Source organism: Nerophis ophidion, linkage group LG01, assembly GCF_033978795.1.
Source record: "Nerophis ophidion isolate RoL-2023_Sa linkage group LG01, RoL_Noph_v1.0, whole genome shotgun sequence".
Taxonomy (NCBI): domain Eukaryota; kingdom Metazoa; phylum Chordata; class Actinopteri; order Syngnathiformes; family Syngnathidae; genus Nerophis; species Nerophis ophidion.
Window position 1 is genome coordinate 31066807 of NC_084611.1, and position 16005 is coordinate 31082811.

The 16005-nt window shown below is 36.7% G+C and overlaps 2 protein-coding genes across 2 annotated transcripts in view; both read left to right on the plus strand.

The window, feature by feature from the left end:
- ercc8 (excision repair cross-complementation group 8) overlaps window positions 1-1489 on the plus strand; it is a 34076-nt gene extending 32587 nt beyond the window's left edge. Inside the window, exon 12 of the mRNA XM_061900701.1 lies at window positions 807-1489. Within this exon, the coding sequence (XP_061756685.1) occupies window positions 807-869 (63 nt within the window). The 3' untranslated portion in view covers window positions 870-1489. The remainder of the gene's footprint in view (window positions 1-806) is intronic.
- Window positions 1490-3915: 2426 nt separating this feature from the next.
- elovl7a (ELOVL fatty acid elongase 7a) lies at window positions 3916-15319 on the plus strand. The gene is made up of 8 exons (XM_061900762.1): window positions 3916-4069; window positions 8949-9039; window positions 9114-9304; window positions 9501-9581; window positions 10846-10902; window positions 10973-11078; window positions 11198-11334; window positions 14206-15319. Exons 2-8 carry the CDS (start codon window positions 8976-8978, stop codon window positions 14452-14454), a joined length of 885 nt encoding a protein of 294 aa, XP_061756746.1. The 5' UTR covers window positions 3916-4069; window positions 8949-8975; the 3' UTR covers window positions 14455-15319.
- Window positions 15320-16005: the final 686 nt, after the last annotated feature.

Sequence of the window (16005 nt, forward strand, 5' to 3'; positions counted from 1 at the left end):
AGTTTAGCTCTATTATCAGCAATACAGTTGTTCAAATGCAACAATACGTATACATAATGATAACTAGAGAGACTTAGTCAAATTAATGTGTTAAACATAAAAGTACTAATCAACCATTCTCTTTCTTATGTCACTGTATATTACATGTAATGTTCTAGGTTTGTCAGTCTTTTGGTTTTGCCACCACTGTTACGCTATTTTTTTTATAGCAAAAGAAAAGCAAAACTTGTGGATAGGGTCAAATTGACGTTTCAAACTATATTTTAACTTTCCTAAATACCAGAAATATAAACAGAAATTAACAATTAAAACTAAATACAAGAGAAATAAAAGCAAAGACAAAGCAAGCTTCTCTCCTAATTTCCATGCACTGTGTTGGCATTAAAAAAAAAAAAAAAATAAGCCGAAGAAAAGGAAATATGCAACCATGTTCGGTTGAGTCACGCCGAAGACTACAAAAAATGTGATCCATTCCCTCCCTCAGCATCAAGGGTTGGAATTGGGGATTGATTCACCAAATGATTCCCGAGCGCTTCTCCCGCTGCTGCTCACTGCTCCCCTCACCTCCCAGGGGTTGAACATGGGGATGGGTCAAATGCAGAGGATAATTTCACCACACCTAGTGTGTGTGACAATCATTGGGACTTTAAATCCCCCCTTTTACCTTTTGACCATAAATCACGATGAATATTAGTCACTCAAGTCCAAGTGAATGATTATGAACATTTATGAAAGACTCCAAGGGATTTTTTTTATTATTATAACCCTCCTTTTCTTTTTTTACTATGTGGTGTTTTATTTTACAGCACGCTCCTGGCCGGTCATCGGTCAATCCCGCCTTTCAGGACACGTGGAGTGATGAAGACTAACGATGGCCTTGTCAAGTTTCACCTCTAAGATAGAAGACACTCCTGCATATCACTCTATGTGGACGCTTCCACCAAGATTCACAGAAAGTGTAATAGCTATACACACACACACACACACTACTGTTGTGATGTGGTGATTATGGCACGGACATATTTCCACGAGAGTGACATTATAGTTGTTTAGACAGCGAGCGGGGCTGTCATGTATGCATATGTGACTGTGTGATTCCTAGTATTACATGTTTTTTTCTTGTGCACCTGCTCGTGTACCTCAAAAGCAGGGCGTGACATTGTGCTGACAAACTAATTGTCATTACCAGTACTCATTTGCATGTGTGTTTGTCGGCAGGTCAAGTATGCTGAAACTGGAGCACATCCTTTACTTCATTTTATCATGTTGCCTTTTGTAACAAAGTTTGAACCTGATTCACTCTTAATTTACAATAGAACTTTTAAAATCCTGTGTCACTGAAACTACATTTTTGTTACTCAAGGAAACGCATGAAAAATGTGGAAACAGTACAATGCCACATTTTTGTGTTTTATAAATACCAACAAGTCCCTCTTTTTGTACTTTTTTTCTAATATGTGTGTCATTTTGATTAAATGGTTGAGCTCAAGCAGACACATGTATGTATACTGATTCTCATTACTTTTTAATGGATACTTGTGGAGTTACGGAAACATTCAGTTCACGTCATCCCCCATCCATCCATTTTCTACCGCTTATCCCTTTCGGGGTCGCGGGGGGTGCTGGAGCTTATCTCAGCTGCATTCGGGCGGAAGGCGGAGTAATTCCTGGACAAGTCGCCACCTCATCGCAGGGCCAACAGTTTCAGTTTGTTTCGAACATGCATACGATACAACGTAATGTTTCATTACAGCATGTCCAAAAAGGAGTAGGAAGAAGCAGAGTTTATTTAATCCAGGGGTGACCAAACTTTTTTCCACTGAGGGCCACACACAAAAATTAAAACATGCGAGGGTCGTTTTGATATTTTTTATTTTCAAACCATAACAAAATGTATGGATTATTTTTTTTTTTTTTTACCTTTAGGACTCCCAGGGACCATTGAGGGTCTCCGTCATTAACATGTTAAAAATAAGTCCAATTATTAATTTCATTTTTTATGTAACGCTTACAGTAAATCTCTATATCAACTTCAGGTTGATATAAAGTAAAAAAAATAATTAAAAGGTTTTATGCATTTTCAGTCAAAGACAACTTTGTTTTTTTATAGTAAAACTGAAATACCAGTATGCAGTATTTCCCCCATTGCCCAAAACATTCAGAAAGCCATGTTTGATCTGAAGTAATTGGAGCCCTAAAAAGATTAATAATGCAGGACACCATTGATTTAAATGTATTATTATTTCTGAGTAATCACAGTGAAAAAATAAATAAAATCACACTAAATATCTTTGGGATCCAAAAGGTCCCACACTCAAAGTGATAAATTTATATTATTATTTGTTTAACTTTCAACTTCAGATATATCTGTCGATTTTACGTTTGAACTATTATGTTGTTGGTTTTATGCCCTTTTGTCAAAGAAAACACTGTTTTATATGGCAACCACACGGTATATGCACATCTTTTCAACATAAAATATTATAAAGTGAAATATTTGAAGTAATTAGAGCCTTAAAGGCCTACTGAAACCCACTACTACCCACCACGCAGTCTGATAGTTTATATATCAATGATGAAATATTAACATTGCAACACATGCCCTGCGATGGGGTGGCGACTTGTCCAGGGTGTACCCCGCCTTCCGCCCGATTGTAGCTGAGATAGGCGCCAGCGCCCCCCGCGACCCCGAAAGGGAATAAGCGGTAGAAAATGGATGGATGGATGGGCAACACATGCCAATACAGCCATTTTAGTTTACTAAATTGCAATTTTAAATTTCCCGCAAAGTGTCGCGTTGAAAACGTCGCCGTATGATGACGTCTCGGGTTGTAGCGGACATTATTTTGCAGCCCGATCCAAACTATAATTAGTCTGCTTTAATCGCATAATCAAACAGTATTCTGGACATCTGTGTTGCTGAATCTTTTGCAATTTGTTCAATTAATAATGGAGAAGTAAATGTAGAAAGATGGAGGTGGGAAACTTTTAGCCTTTAGCCACACAAACACAGCCGGTGTTTCCTTGTTTAAAATTCCCGGAGGTGAAGCTTTACTATGGATCAGAGCGGTCAAGCGAACATGGATCCCGACTACATGTCAACCGGCAGTTTTCGGTGAGAAAATTGGGGTAATAAATTGGGGTAAAATTTTTTTTTTTTTTTTTTAAGCCTTGGCAATAAGAGCAAAATAAAGAAAAACAAACAGCCTGGATGGCAGCTTTGTGTCAACATTGCAACTTTTCCCTGTTAGATATCACCTCATTCTACTTTTTTATAGTTTTTTTAATTTTTATTTTTGCAATAGCATTTCCAGAATGTGTGGCGGGCCATTAAACATTTAGCCGCGGGCCGCAAATGGCCCCGGAGCCGCACTTTGGACACCCCTGATTTAAGCCTACCCTGGGGATGGGGGGTTTGCCCACATATGCGGTCCTCTCCAAGGTTTCTCAGAGTCGTCATTGTCACCAACGTCCCACTGGGTGTGAGTTTTCCTTGCCCTTATGTGGGCCTACCGAGGATGTCGTAGTGGTTTGTGTTGTGGTTTGTGCAGCCCTTTGAGACACTAGTGATTTAGGGCTATATAAATAATCATTGATTGATTGATTGATAACAATTTTATCAAATGTTCTTGTTCTCTGTAACAGAAAAGTGAATAAATAAATAGAATACCTTAGTAAGCATACACATATCAAATACATAAATCATCTTTGTGTCATAGTCCATTTGTAGTACATATTGTACTTTTAGTACATATTGTACTGCCGAATAGTTCCAGTAGAAGTCATTGATTGGCTGCATGATAACTTGTGACGTCTTCATTTGAGTCATTGGTCGGGAATCATAGCGTATGCAAACGGGCCAATCACGATCGAGGAGGAGTCCTAGAGCCCGCCCCTTGCGGATGCTATAACTAGCGCGGGATGCACCATCATTGCATGAACTAAGCTCAAGACGCACCTGTGTGATTCCTGGATAGGGTATAATTTTTTTGTTTGTTTTTTTAAAGCCACTTTTCATTAAAAAAAAAAAAAAGGATTCCCTTCGACCGTCAAAACGGAAGAATTACAGGTAAAGTGACCACTTTTAACTCGAAAGTGTTATTTAGAAACTTAAAAGGGATGGTGTTTAAATTATAAAGGAGCTTCGACTTGTAGGTAAAGTCTAAAAAAAATGAGTGTGCGAGTCTATCACTTTAAAAATATATTTGGCGGACTTACGTACATGTATATGACTTTGAAAGGGAATTTTAATAAAGTTTTTACTCACTGTAGATTTTTTTTGTAAGGGAGTTTCGTATGAGCTCTGTGGCGAAAGTGCTTGTCCGGTCCGAAATTGTTGCAACTCACGAGGGCGCTTTTAGGCTTGAAACTGCGAGTGAAGCCAGGCGGCGGTCACAGCACCTTCGCTCTTCAAAGGGCTTTGTTCTTTTTCGCCATCAAATAGTATTTTCACGGTGTCTGTTTTTTTTTTTTTAAGTGAGAAACTAAATGCTCTCAAAGACCATTTGATTAACCAGGTAATTTTGACGATGGAGGGTTGGGAAAATGCGAAGAATGTTAATTGGAGCGTTGTATCCGCTTGTAATATTTTACATGCTCTCAGTAGAAACCACCTTCCGGTTTAAACGCTCATCCAACGATACATCAGTCATTTTTTTGCTTTGTGCTCTTGTACTTCCTCTTAGGTGCAAAGTAGTCATTTTTTTTATTTGTCTTTTCAAACACACCCATTTCCGGTTTCACTCCACTTGGAGGTTTGACCATGTACTTGTCTGTTCGCATGAAGCTTTTCATCATCTTGTAGTAGTAATTTACATGCTCTCAGAAAAAACCACCTTCCGGTTTAAACGCTCTTCTAAAGATACACATCAGTCATTTTTCTGCTTTCTTGTACATCCTCTTAGACTTAGACAGACTTTTAAGGCCTACTGAAATGACATTTTCTTATTTACACAGGGATAGCAGGTCCATTTTATGTGTCATACTTGATCATTTTGCGATATTGCCATATTTTTGCTGAAAGGATTTAGTAGAGAACATCGACGATAAACTTTGAAACTTTTGGTCGCTATTAAAAAAGCCTCGCCTTTACAGGAAGTAGCAGACAATTTGCGCGTGACGTCACTGGTTGTAGAGCTCCTCACATCCTCAAATTGTTTACAATCATAGCCACCAGCAGCTAGAGCGCTTCGGACCGAGAAAGCTGCAATTTCCCCATTTAATTTGAGTGAGGATGAAAGATTTGTGGATGAGGATAGTGAGTGAAGGATTAGAAAGAAGAAAAAAAAAAAAAAAGGCGAGGGCAGTGAGTGCGATTAAGATGTTAGACACATTTACTAGGATAATTCTGGAAAGTCCCTTATCTGCTTATTGTGTTACCAGTGTTTTTAGTGAGATTATATGGTACCTGAAAGTCGGAGGGGTGTGGTGACTTATTAGCACAATTTTCTCACCGAAAACTGCCGTTTGACATGTGGTCGGGAACCATGTTCACTTGACCGCTCTGTTCCATAGTAAAGCTTCGCCTTCGGGAATTTCAAACAAGGAAACACCGGCTGTGTTTGTGTTGTTAAAGGCAGCTGCAATACACCGCTTCCCACCTCCATCTTTCTACTTTGACTTCTGTATTATTAATTGAACAAATTGCAAAAGATTCAGCAACACAGATGTCCAGAATACTGTTTAATTATGCGATTTAAAGCAGACTACTTATAGCTTGGATCGGGCTGGGAAAAAAATGTCCGCTACAAATGGTGACATCAAACGCACGCGTCATCATACCGCAACGTTTTCAACAAAACACTTTGCTGGAAATTTAAATTTGCAATTTAGTAAACTAAAGAGGCCGTATTGGCATGTGTTGCAATGTTAATATTTCATTATTGATATATAAACTATCAGACTGCGTGGTCTGTAGTAGTGGGTTTCAGTAGGCCTTTAATGATCCACATGGGAAATTGTTCCACACAGTGGCTGAGTTACAAAAGGATGGAAAGGATAATGCAGGTATAAAGTAGACTAGAAATGTACCGTAGTAGCAAAATAACATGTATGTAATATTTACATTGTGTATATATACCACGGTGTCCAAAGTGCGGCCCGCAGCTAATCGTTTACCGGCCCGCCACACATTCTGAAAAAATTGCAAAATTGATAGTATTTCAAAAATTCAAAAAATATTTAAAAAAATTGGAATGAGATGAAATCTAATGAGGAAAAGTGGCAATGTTGACACAAAGCTGCCATGCAGGCAGTTTTTTTCCCTTTTATTTTCTTTTTTCTACTGCTCAAAAAAATCTGTTATGAATTATTACTTAAAAATTATCACTTTAAAATGTTTTGTGGAAAAAATATTGCATATGTTGTGTGGTTGCCATATAAAACAAAGTTTTGACAAAAGTTAATAAAACCAAATAATACTTCAAACTTAAAATCGACAGCTATATCAGAAGCTGATCTTGAAATTTAAGTGTTAAAAGTAAAAAAAAAAAAAAATATTTTATCATTTTTATGAGTGGGGAACCTTTCGGATCTCAAAAATATTTAGTAGTGAACAAGACTCCGAGGTACTTTAAGTACATATGATATATATTCTGAGAAATTATACTTTTCTATAATATGTAACAATTACTATGTACAATATTACAGTAAATCTAACAACTGCAGTATAAATTGAAGAGTAGATCCAACAGAAAATTTGCCTTATAAACCAAGAGAGGTAGCTAACATAGAAGCGGCCAGATAATTAAGTGCACAGTAGTGTTTTTTTAAAGGTGTCTTTTCTGATACACTCACTTTTGGGTTTCCTCCCATGTCATTGTTCTTGAACTGGTCTGTTCGATACAACCAGTCTATCTAGTTTACTTTTTCGACTAGATACTGATACCTTGTGGCTTACTAAGCAATTAAATCTCTCTGTTGTACCCCGCCTTCTGCCTAATTGCAGCTAAGATAGGCGCCAGCGACCCCAAAAGGGATAAGCGGTAGAAAATGGATGGATGGATGTAATTTCAGGAGGTAGCACACACTATTGCAAGGCTGTTAATTTATCTCAGGAGTGTCAAACTCATTTTGAATCGGGGGCCACATGTAGAAAAATCTACTCCCAAGTGGTCCGGACTGGTAAAATCACGGCACGATAACTTAAAAATAAAGACTACTTCATACAACATGCACATAATGGAATTGTCCAAGTCATGTTTATTTATATATATATATATATATATATATATTTTTTTTTTTTACACTTTCATGTTTATAGTTTTCTTTATATTTTCTGAATAAATTGTCAGTGTTAAATTTCAATAAAGATTACATTTAAAAAAAATTACAGGATGTTATTTATGCAGTTAATTTTCCTCGACTGATGTACTAACGTGGCTTATTTTGTACATGCTGTATGTAGCATCATCTACAAAGATACAAAATAATTGTTGAGACTACCAGTGGACACATTTAGAACAGTTTCTCATTAAAACGTTTCAGGTTAATTTTTATACTTCGCAAACTCATCCCGCGGGCCGTATAAAACCTTTTCGGGCCTGATCCGGCCTAGGGCTGTACATTTGACACCCCTGATCTAAGTTGTTTTTGCTGGCCATGCTCCAGAAGGCTAAGGACCTTTCACCAGCATTCTTAATTTTGTATATTCATAAGAATCATCTGCCGTGAACATTTGATTTTGGTCTAATCTAGTCAGTGTTGCTAAATTCACGACATAAAATGGCTCTTTGTGCAACAGGAGGTCTGGTGTTTTTAAGGAGAGAGTCAATGGAGATCAGGCACACGTTAGTGTTTTTTAACTTTTATTTTAAATTGGTCCCGTGGGTCGGTCTACAGTCATTCCTGGGCTGGATTTAGCCCCTAAGGCTGCTAGTTAAATAGCCCTTCAGTGTTGCACAATTGCCTTGTTTAGGCTTCGACAAACTTTGTTGATCCATAAGAGAATTGTTCTCAAGTGATATAAAAAAAGCCCAAAAAAGTTGATTAATGCCTAAAATGAAGGCAGTCAAAGGACTTACTTTGATGTGCTGCCATGCTTTCAGGCGCATCAAAGAAAATGTTTCTTGAATGCTAACAATTGCGAGTTTTTAGAAAAATTGTTAGATCATTTTTTAGAGCTGTTTATTGCCGAATTTTTGGCTTTTGTTGTCAAAGTGGTATTTTTATTCAATTTATTTTTGCTGAAGTAAGATTTTATTCTGAGATAGCATCATCTTCGACTCTGGCTGGAGTGTCTTCCATTTTCTGATTTTTTTTTTTCCTTTACATGTATGCATTATAATTGATCTGTTAACAGAATTGTCCATGTGGTCATATTCATGTACTTGGTATTTAATTTATAGGATTGGGGTTCATTAGAGCAACGGTATTTCATATTAAATTAAGTTTAAGTGCCAATGATTGTCACACACACACTAGGTGTCGTGAAATTTGTCCTCTGCATTTGACACATCCCCTTGATCGCCCCCTGGGAAGTGAGGGGAGCAGTGGGTAGCAGCGGTGTCGTGCCCGGGAATAATTTATGGTGATATTGTGTCCGTCTGCCTTTTTTAATCTTTTTTTTTTTTTTTTTTTTTTTTTTTTTTTTTTTTAGCATAGATTGTAGCTGAGCTAGGCCCTTGTGACTCCGAATGGGATAAGCGGTAGAAAATGGATGGATAGTTTAGCCATTTTAATACAACCATGATCCCACTGTTGCTTAGGAGGCTATCACTCATTGTACTGCGTGTACACACTGGGCTTTGTGTGTGACTGAATGACTGCAACCCTTCATTCCAGGCATTTTTTTAAATGTTTTTTATTTGACTTTCAGTTAAATTGAAACTTATTTGACAGAGCCATGCCCATTAATGGTACTGAGCTGTACCACTTGCAAAGGTTAATAGGTCAAATTGAAAACATGTTTGTTGCGCCTAAGTTAAGTTCCTCCATGTTCTCCTTTTTAGGTAAACTTGTCACTGTATAGTCTGGAAATGGAGCTGAATAATATAAAGTCTTCAGCTGAACTCATGTATGATAGCTTCATCCAAAATGCAGGTTGGTTTTTCTTTTAATTTCCCATTAGTTTAAATCTATCAGCGCTGACAACCTTTTTTTCGCCCTTGTTCCAGACTCTCGGACTGGAAACTGGCTGCTCATGTCGTCTCCTGTACCCCAGACCGTCATCATCATGGCGTACATTTACTTTGTCAGGTCACTGGGGCCTCGCTTCATGGAGAACCGCAAAGCCTTTGACCTCAGGGGGGTTTTGGTGATTTATAACTTCAGCGTGGTGGCGCTGTCGCTCTACATGTGCTATGAGGTGGGTGTGCTGAGTGACTGCGAAGGGCCATGTGCAGCCTTCCTGCTCCATGACATGTTAAATATGTAACTCATCAAATGTTTCATCTGTTATTAAGACTGATGTATTTGGTTGTTTTGCATTATTGACCAGATAGCTTATTTTAATTTTTGCCTTAAACCTTGTGCTTTTTTCACTAACTGGAATGTGTTTGTAGTTTATTATGTCAGGATGGGGAACAGGATACTCCTTTCGCTGCGACCTGGTCGACTACTCCAACTCACCACAAGCTCTCAGGGTAAATGAAGTTAACGCGTAAAATTAATTTCTCGACATTTAATGCAAGATAAACTGCTAGGTTTTAAGTGGAAGATACCAGTTGTGTATGTTAAATTTATACCACTGCTAGATAATTTGGGGCCCTAAGCAGAATTTTATTTGAAGGCCCCCATCCATTATTTTTTCCCACTTATTTGTTAGATTTTAATTATCAAAATTAAATTGATGTATGCTTTATACTAAGAGTTAATGGGAAAGAAATTAACATTAAAAGGTAAATGTTTGCACAAGTGCAGTACTGCCATGTGCCACAGAAGCCTTATATTTTTGTTGTCTAGGTCAGTGGTTCTCAACCTTTTTTCAGTGATGTACCCCCTAATCAGAGTAAAGCATTTTTGGTTGTTAAAAAGAGATAAAGGAGTAAAATACACAACTGTCATCAGTTTCTGATTTATTAAATTGTATAACAGTGCAAAATATTGCTCTTTTGTGATGGTCTTTCTTGAACAATTTGGAAAAAAGATATAAAAATAAACTCTTGTTGGGGAAAAAAAAACAAGTGATTAAATTATAAACTTTTCTACACATAGAAGTAATCATCAACTAAAAGTGCCCTCTTTGGGGATTGTAATAGAAATCCATCTGGATTTATGAACTTAATTCTAAACATTTCTTCACAAAAAATACATCTTTAACATCAATATTTATGGAATATGTCCACAAAATCTTGCTGTCAACACTGAATATTGCATTTATTTTCAGTTTGTGAACTTACATTCATACTTTGTTGAAGTGTTATCCAATAAATATATTTATAAAGGATTTTTAAAGTGTTGCTATTTTTAGAATAGTTAAAAAAAAATCTCACGTACCCCTTGGTATACCTTCAAGTACCCCCATTTGGGGACCACTGGTCAAGGGAACTAGGAATACAGTACTTTTTGTGGTAAAATATTATGTGAATGGCCCTGTATTTTACTAACATTGTACATGAGCTTCTTCATGCAAAGCAGGGCCCTACCTACGTTCTGTGGCTGCCACAGTGTCAATCTAAACTCATTGTCTTTTTCTGGGCAGAATTTTTGAAATAACTCTTGTATTGCCTCTTACTGTTAAGGTCTACCTACGGTCAAACTATATTCTAAATCTGTTAAAGCATAAGTCTTTTACTGTCAATAATTGTGCATGCTGTCACCGAAATATACTTTTTAGCTATATCATGTTTGTGTATTGTATCCAGCTGTCGTTTGTTCTAATCATGCATTCCGCTTTGTCTCCTCTAGATGGCGGAAACGTGCTGGCTTTACTATTTCTCAAAGTTTATTGAGATGTTGGACACAGTAAGTGATGTCATGGTGTTGACTTAGCTCCATCTACAATTGTCAATATTTTTTTTTTTTTTCGTTTTAGATTTTCTTTGTGCTAAGAAAGAAAAACAACCAGGTGACCTTTCTTCATGTGTACCATCACTCCATCATGCCTTTTACCTGGTGGTTTGGGGTGCGCTTTGCCGGAGGTATAATAACCTACCTCTTGTACTCCTGCTTTTAATTAAAAAAAACAAAAAAAAAACATTTTTCTGCATTCAAGCAGATTTCGGCATTCCCACTGCATATTTTTTTTATTTTTTTTCAGGTGGTATGGGCACATTCCACGCTCTTCTCAACTGTGTTGTCCATGTAATCATGTACTCCTACTACGGGCTGACCGCTATGGGCCCCAACTACCAGAAGTATCTGTGGTGGAAGAAGTACCTCACCACCATTCAGCTGGTATGTCATATCTACTTTTTTAGTTAGTTTGTTTGCTTTAAATACTTTAACTCATGTGCTCCAATAGAGTGTTCAATGAATTCTAGCATGGTTGTGATGGGAAATGGACCAAATCAGCATGATGTGGGGGGGGGGGCGCATTACCTAAATCAATAATAGATTGAAGTAATTTACTTATATTTTGGATATGAAACATGGTTGTTTATATAATATAATTACCGTATTTTTCGGACTATAAGTTGCAGTTTTTTTCATAGTTTGGCCATGGGTGCGACTTATACTTAGGAGCGACTTATGTGAAATTATTAACACATTACCATGAAATATTGTTTAGCTCATTCTAGTAAGACACTAGAATTATAAGATTTTCATGGGATTTAGCAATTAGGAGTGACTGTTAAACGTATAGCAAGTTATATGTTTGAATGACTCTTACTATATGTTACGTTAAAATACCAGGCACCTTCTCAGTTGGTTATTTAGGAGTCATATAACGTACACTTATTCAGCCTTTTGTTCACTATTCTTTATTTTAAATTGCCTTTCAAATGTCTATTCTTGGTGTTGGATTTTATAAAATTTCCCCAAAAAATGCGACTTATACTCCAGTGTGACTTATAGTTTTTTTTTCCTCCTTTATTATGCATTTTTGGCAGGTGCGACTTATATTCCGAAAAATACGGTAGTCCTCAGATTATTTTTAAGGTCTTTCCTCCACATTATTAAAAATGTCGCAATATATGGTCTTTCTTTTACAACTGTAGATTCTGACAAGCTTTCCCCACAAAGTTGTTTTATTGTTGATGTTCCAGGTAGCTATGCAACCTTCTGCCTAAGTCGTTGTGCTAATCTGCTTTTCTCCACAATAGTAATTTTAGAAGGGTCTAGTGTTGTCCCGATACATTTTGGTACCGGTACCAAAATATTTGTATTTGGATACTTTTTTTCTATATAAAGGTGACCACAAAACATTCTAATTTTTGCCTATTTTGAACAAAATCTTAGGGTACATTCAACGTATGTTTCTTATTGCAAGTTTGTCCTTAAATAAAATAGTTAACATAGACAACTTGTCTTATATGCAGTAACATTGTGTCATTTTCAATTGTATTTTGTCAAAATTAAGGAAAAGTGACAAATTATTAATCTACTTGTTCATTTACTGCTTACTTTCTCTTAACATGTTCTATTTACACTTCTGTTAAAATGTAATCACTTATTCATGTTTGGATGATGCCACAAATTTGGATAATATCAATTTGATACCAAGTAGTTACAGGATCATACATAAGTCATATTCAAAGTCCTCTGTCCAGGGACATATTTTCGAGTTTATAAACATACATTTTTTAAAAACGAAACATGTGATTTTAAAATATATCGATGTAATCATAGTATCAACTAGATACGCTCTTGTACTTGGTATCATTACAGTGGATGTTAGGTGTAGATCCACCAATGGCGTTTGTTTACATTGTGAAGCCGGTGAGCTACGGTGTGTAGTGACGCATGTTTAGCTATTCCTTGTCCTGCAGGGATGATACTTGTAAGAAACTTACTTTATTTGTCCCCATGGAGGCGAGGATTAGTGATTTAGAAGTAGCTAAAACACTGCAGCCTGGGGATAGACGTTGGATGCTACCCAGCCAAGTCTTAGAGCGCACCTGTCTGAGGGTGTTTCAGTGTTATAACTTCATATTTATCTGTAGTTTGGAAGCCAAAATGTGTCCATTCTCCCTTGTAAGTACTCTGTGATTGGGCATTTTTTGGAGACTGTATAGTACTGAATATGATTCATTAGTATAATGGTACTATACTAGTACCGGTATACGGTACAACCCTAGGTCATTTTTATTTATTGTAACATTCCAAATACCACCTTGTGGCCGCCACGTTGTGGGCAGTTTTTATTTACGTTCTGAAGTCCTCCTCCAGGCCAAGCCTCTTGTGGGCTTTTCCACCCTGTCAGCCATGTTGTAATTTTAGCGCTTTCATAACGAGTCTGACGTAAGTTAAAATCCACTAGTTTTAATTAGAAATGGCAACAGCAGAGGAGTTCACCATCCTGATGACCAGCCAATCCGCTAAACAGTAGGATAGAGGAAAATAAGTAACTTTGTGACTACAACGGAATAAAATGGTAAACATAACTAAAGCAAAATACTCAATTTGTTTTTATAATTTCAAACTGCTTGTTTTTGGAAAGCAATAAGTGTTAATATCTCTGCCATGCATCCATGGTCTGCATTACAATTTCGGAGTTATATAGAGATTATTTGATTTTTATCAAGGAGCCCCATTACCTGGTTGCCACAACAACTCACTAGTCTTCCTGGGGTCCACAAACTCTATAAAAGCATATAATTATTACTACACAATATAAAAAATAAATAAATAAAAGCAATAAGAAAACACGCAAACAGTCACAGAATAATTACCATATAAATATACCGTATAACTACACAATACAAATCAAGCAAACTAATTTACAGACTCAGATAAAATGTTACTTTCCTTTTTAAACTATTTACTTTCAATCACGGTGAAAATTTGAGGCAGGTTATTCCAGAGCAATACAGATCTCTAAATTATTTCCGCAAAACATTCTTCCTGGGACAAGGGAGTACAAAATGCCCCTCACTCGACGCCCTGGTATTATGATTATGTATAGTGCTACTGTAAACTGATAAAATACACAAATGGATGCCCACCTGTAAAAATTGGTTTTGCGTACTGACCCCCCTTTTTAAAGTCCTAATCAGTGAAGATATAGAAGAGGCTTTAATTTTTCATTGCATATTAAGGACAATGAAATGTGGTCAGTGTGGATGAATATGAAGCAACCCTAACTTTATTTCTGTGCCCTTCAAGATCCAGTTTGTGATGGTGACCAGCCACATCTCCCAGTATTTCTTCATGCGAGACTGCCCTTACCAGTTCCCCATTTTTGTTTACATCATCGGCGTGTACGGCCTCATCTTCCTATTCCTCTTCCTCAACTTCTGGTACCACGCCTACACCAAAGGCAAAAGGCTGCCCAAGGTCCTGCAGGCTCAGACCTGGGCACATCACACCAATGGTGTCATGAACGGGAACGCTAACCACGAGAAAGATGAGTGATTATGAGAGCCTTAGATCTATGCTAGTTTGCCAATTACAAAAAAAAAAAAGACAATCTTTAAATTATAACCAGAGGTCTCTTTTGGGTATATTTTATTTACAACTGTCGGTGCTAAAGAAAATTCTTCCTGAAAATGTCCAAAAAAGTTAATTCTTAATCCCTGTATGGCATGACTCACTTCATGACCCCAAACTGTGCAGCCTTCAAACTCACAATTTTAACAATTACTGGGATGTTTTTTTTTGTTTTTTTTTCCAAATTGATTGTTGTGGTGCACAAAAACACAATGCCGAGTATCAGCTGCTTGGAATCTCTTTCCTTTATTTGAATGATTCCAGATCCTGTTCAGGCTGTTAAATGGTCACATGTATGCATAATTGGGTGCTTTTTTGTGTGATTTTAACGTAGTTTCACACCACTATGGCTGGATTCACAGTTGCTGATGGTTCAGGTTTATGTCAAACGTTCCAATGAAGCTTATGCAGGGTGAGCCAGGGGCGAGCTTATCTTTACCCTGGTGGCCCTTTTTTATTATCCATAACCCAAAACTTTATACAAACGTACACATCCTTTTTTTTTGCGCTTACTGTGCTGAAAGCCCCCGCAATGTCTTTTTAAACAGACTGGGGTGTTCATCATTGTCTTGATCTTAAAATGAAGCTGAAAAGTGATGCAATACAGCTCCTTTTTCCGCTGATTAGAGGACACTGGATCAAGTTTGGAAATTGTGGAAGATAACTCAGTGGTTGCTCTAATGATGCGTTGCCTGTTAAGTGTCCTTAATTTTTCCCAGTCTCAATTAACGCTGTTGAAATTTGTTTATATTGTATTTTATATGTATTTATAATAAATGATGTCCATGTACTTGGCTTGTCTAATCTTTTGGATTGTTTTTTAGCACCCTGAATACCAAAGTTGTCCCTGCATCTTTTAGTTAAAAAATAAAAAACGGCTTTGTCTAGACCAGCGGTACTCAAATGTTACGCATACCCCAGGGGGTATGTGAGATTTTAAAAAAATATTCCATAAATAGCAACATTTCAAAAATCCTTTAGAAGTATGTTTATTGAATAATACTTCAAGAAAATATAAGTTCATAAATTGTGAAAAGAAATGCAACAATGCAATATTTAGTGTTGACAGCTAGATTTTTTTTTGTGGACATGTTCCGTAAATTTCTTTTTTTTGTGAATAAATGTTTAGAATTCAGTGCATGAATCCAGATGGATCTCTATTCCAATCCCCAAAGAGGACACTAAGTTGATGATTACTTCCTCTGTGTAAAAATCTTTATAATTGAATCACTTGTTTTTAATTATTTTTGTCTTTTTTCCCAATTAATTCAAGAAAGACCACTACAAATGAGCAGTATTTTGCACTGTTATACAATTTAATAAATCCAAAACTGATGACATAATGGTGTATTTTACTTTATCTCTTTTTTTTCAACCAAAAATGCTTTGTTCAGGGGGTACTTGAATTAAAAAAAAAAAATGTTCACGGAGGTACATCACTGAAAAAAGATTGAGAACCACTGGTTTACACAACCA

Excerpts from the sequence above, each read along its gene's own strand:
- elovl7a (XM_061900762.1), top strand. The coding sequence starts at position 8,976 with ATGGAGCTGAATAATATAAAGTCTTCAGCTGAACTCATGTATGATAGC. Across the intron at positions 9,040-9,113 it reads TAGCTTCATCCAAAATGCAG|ACTCTCGGACTGGAAACTGG; the intron begins GTTGGTTTTTCT and ends CCCTTGTTCCAG. Across the intron at positions 11,079-11,197 it reads TGGGGTGCGCTTTGCCGGAG|GTGGTATGGGCACATTCCAC; the intron begins GTATAATAACCT and ends ATTTTTTTTCAG.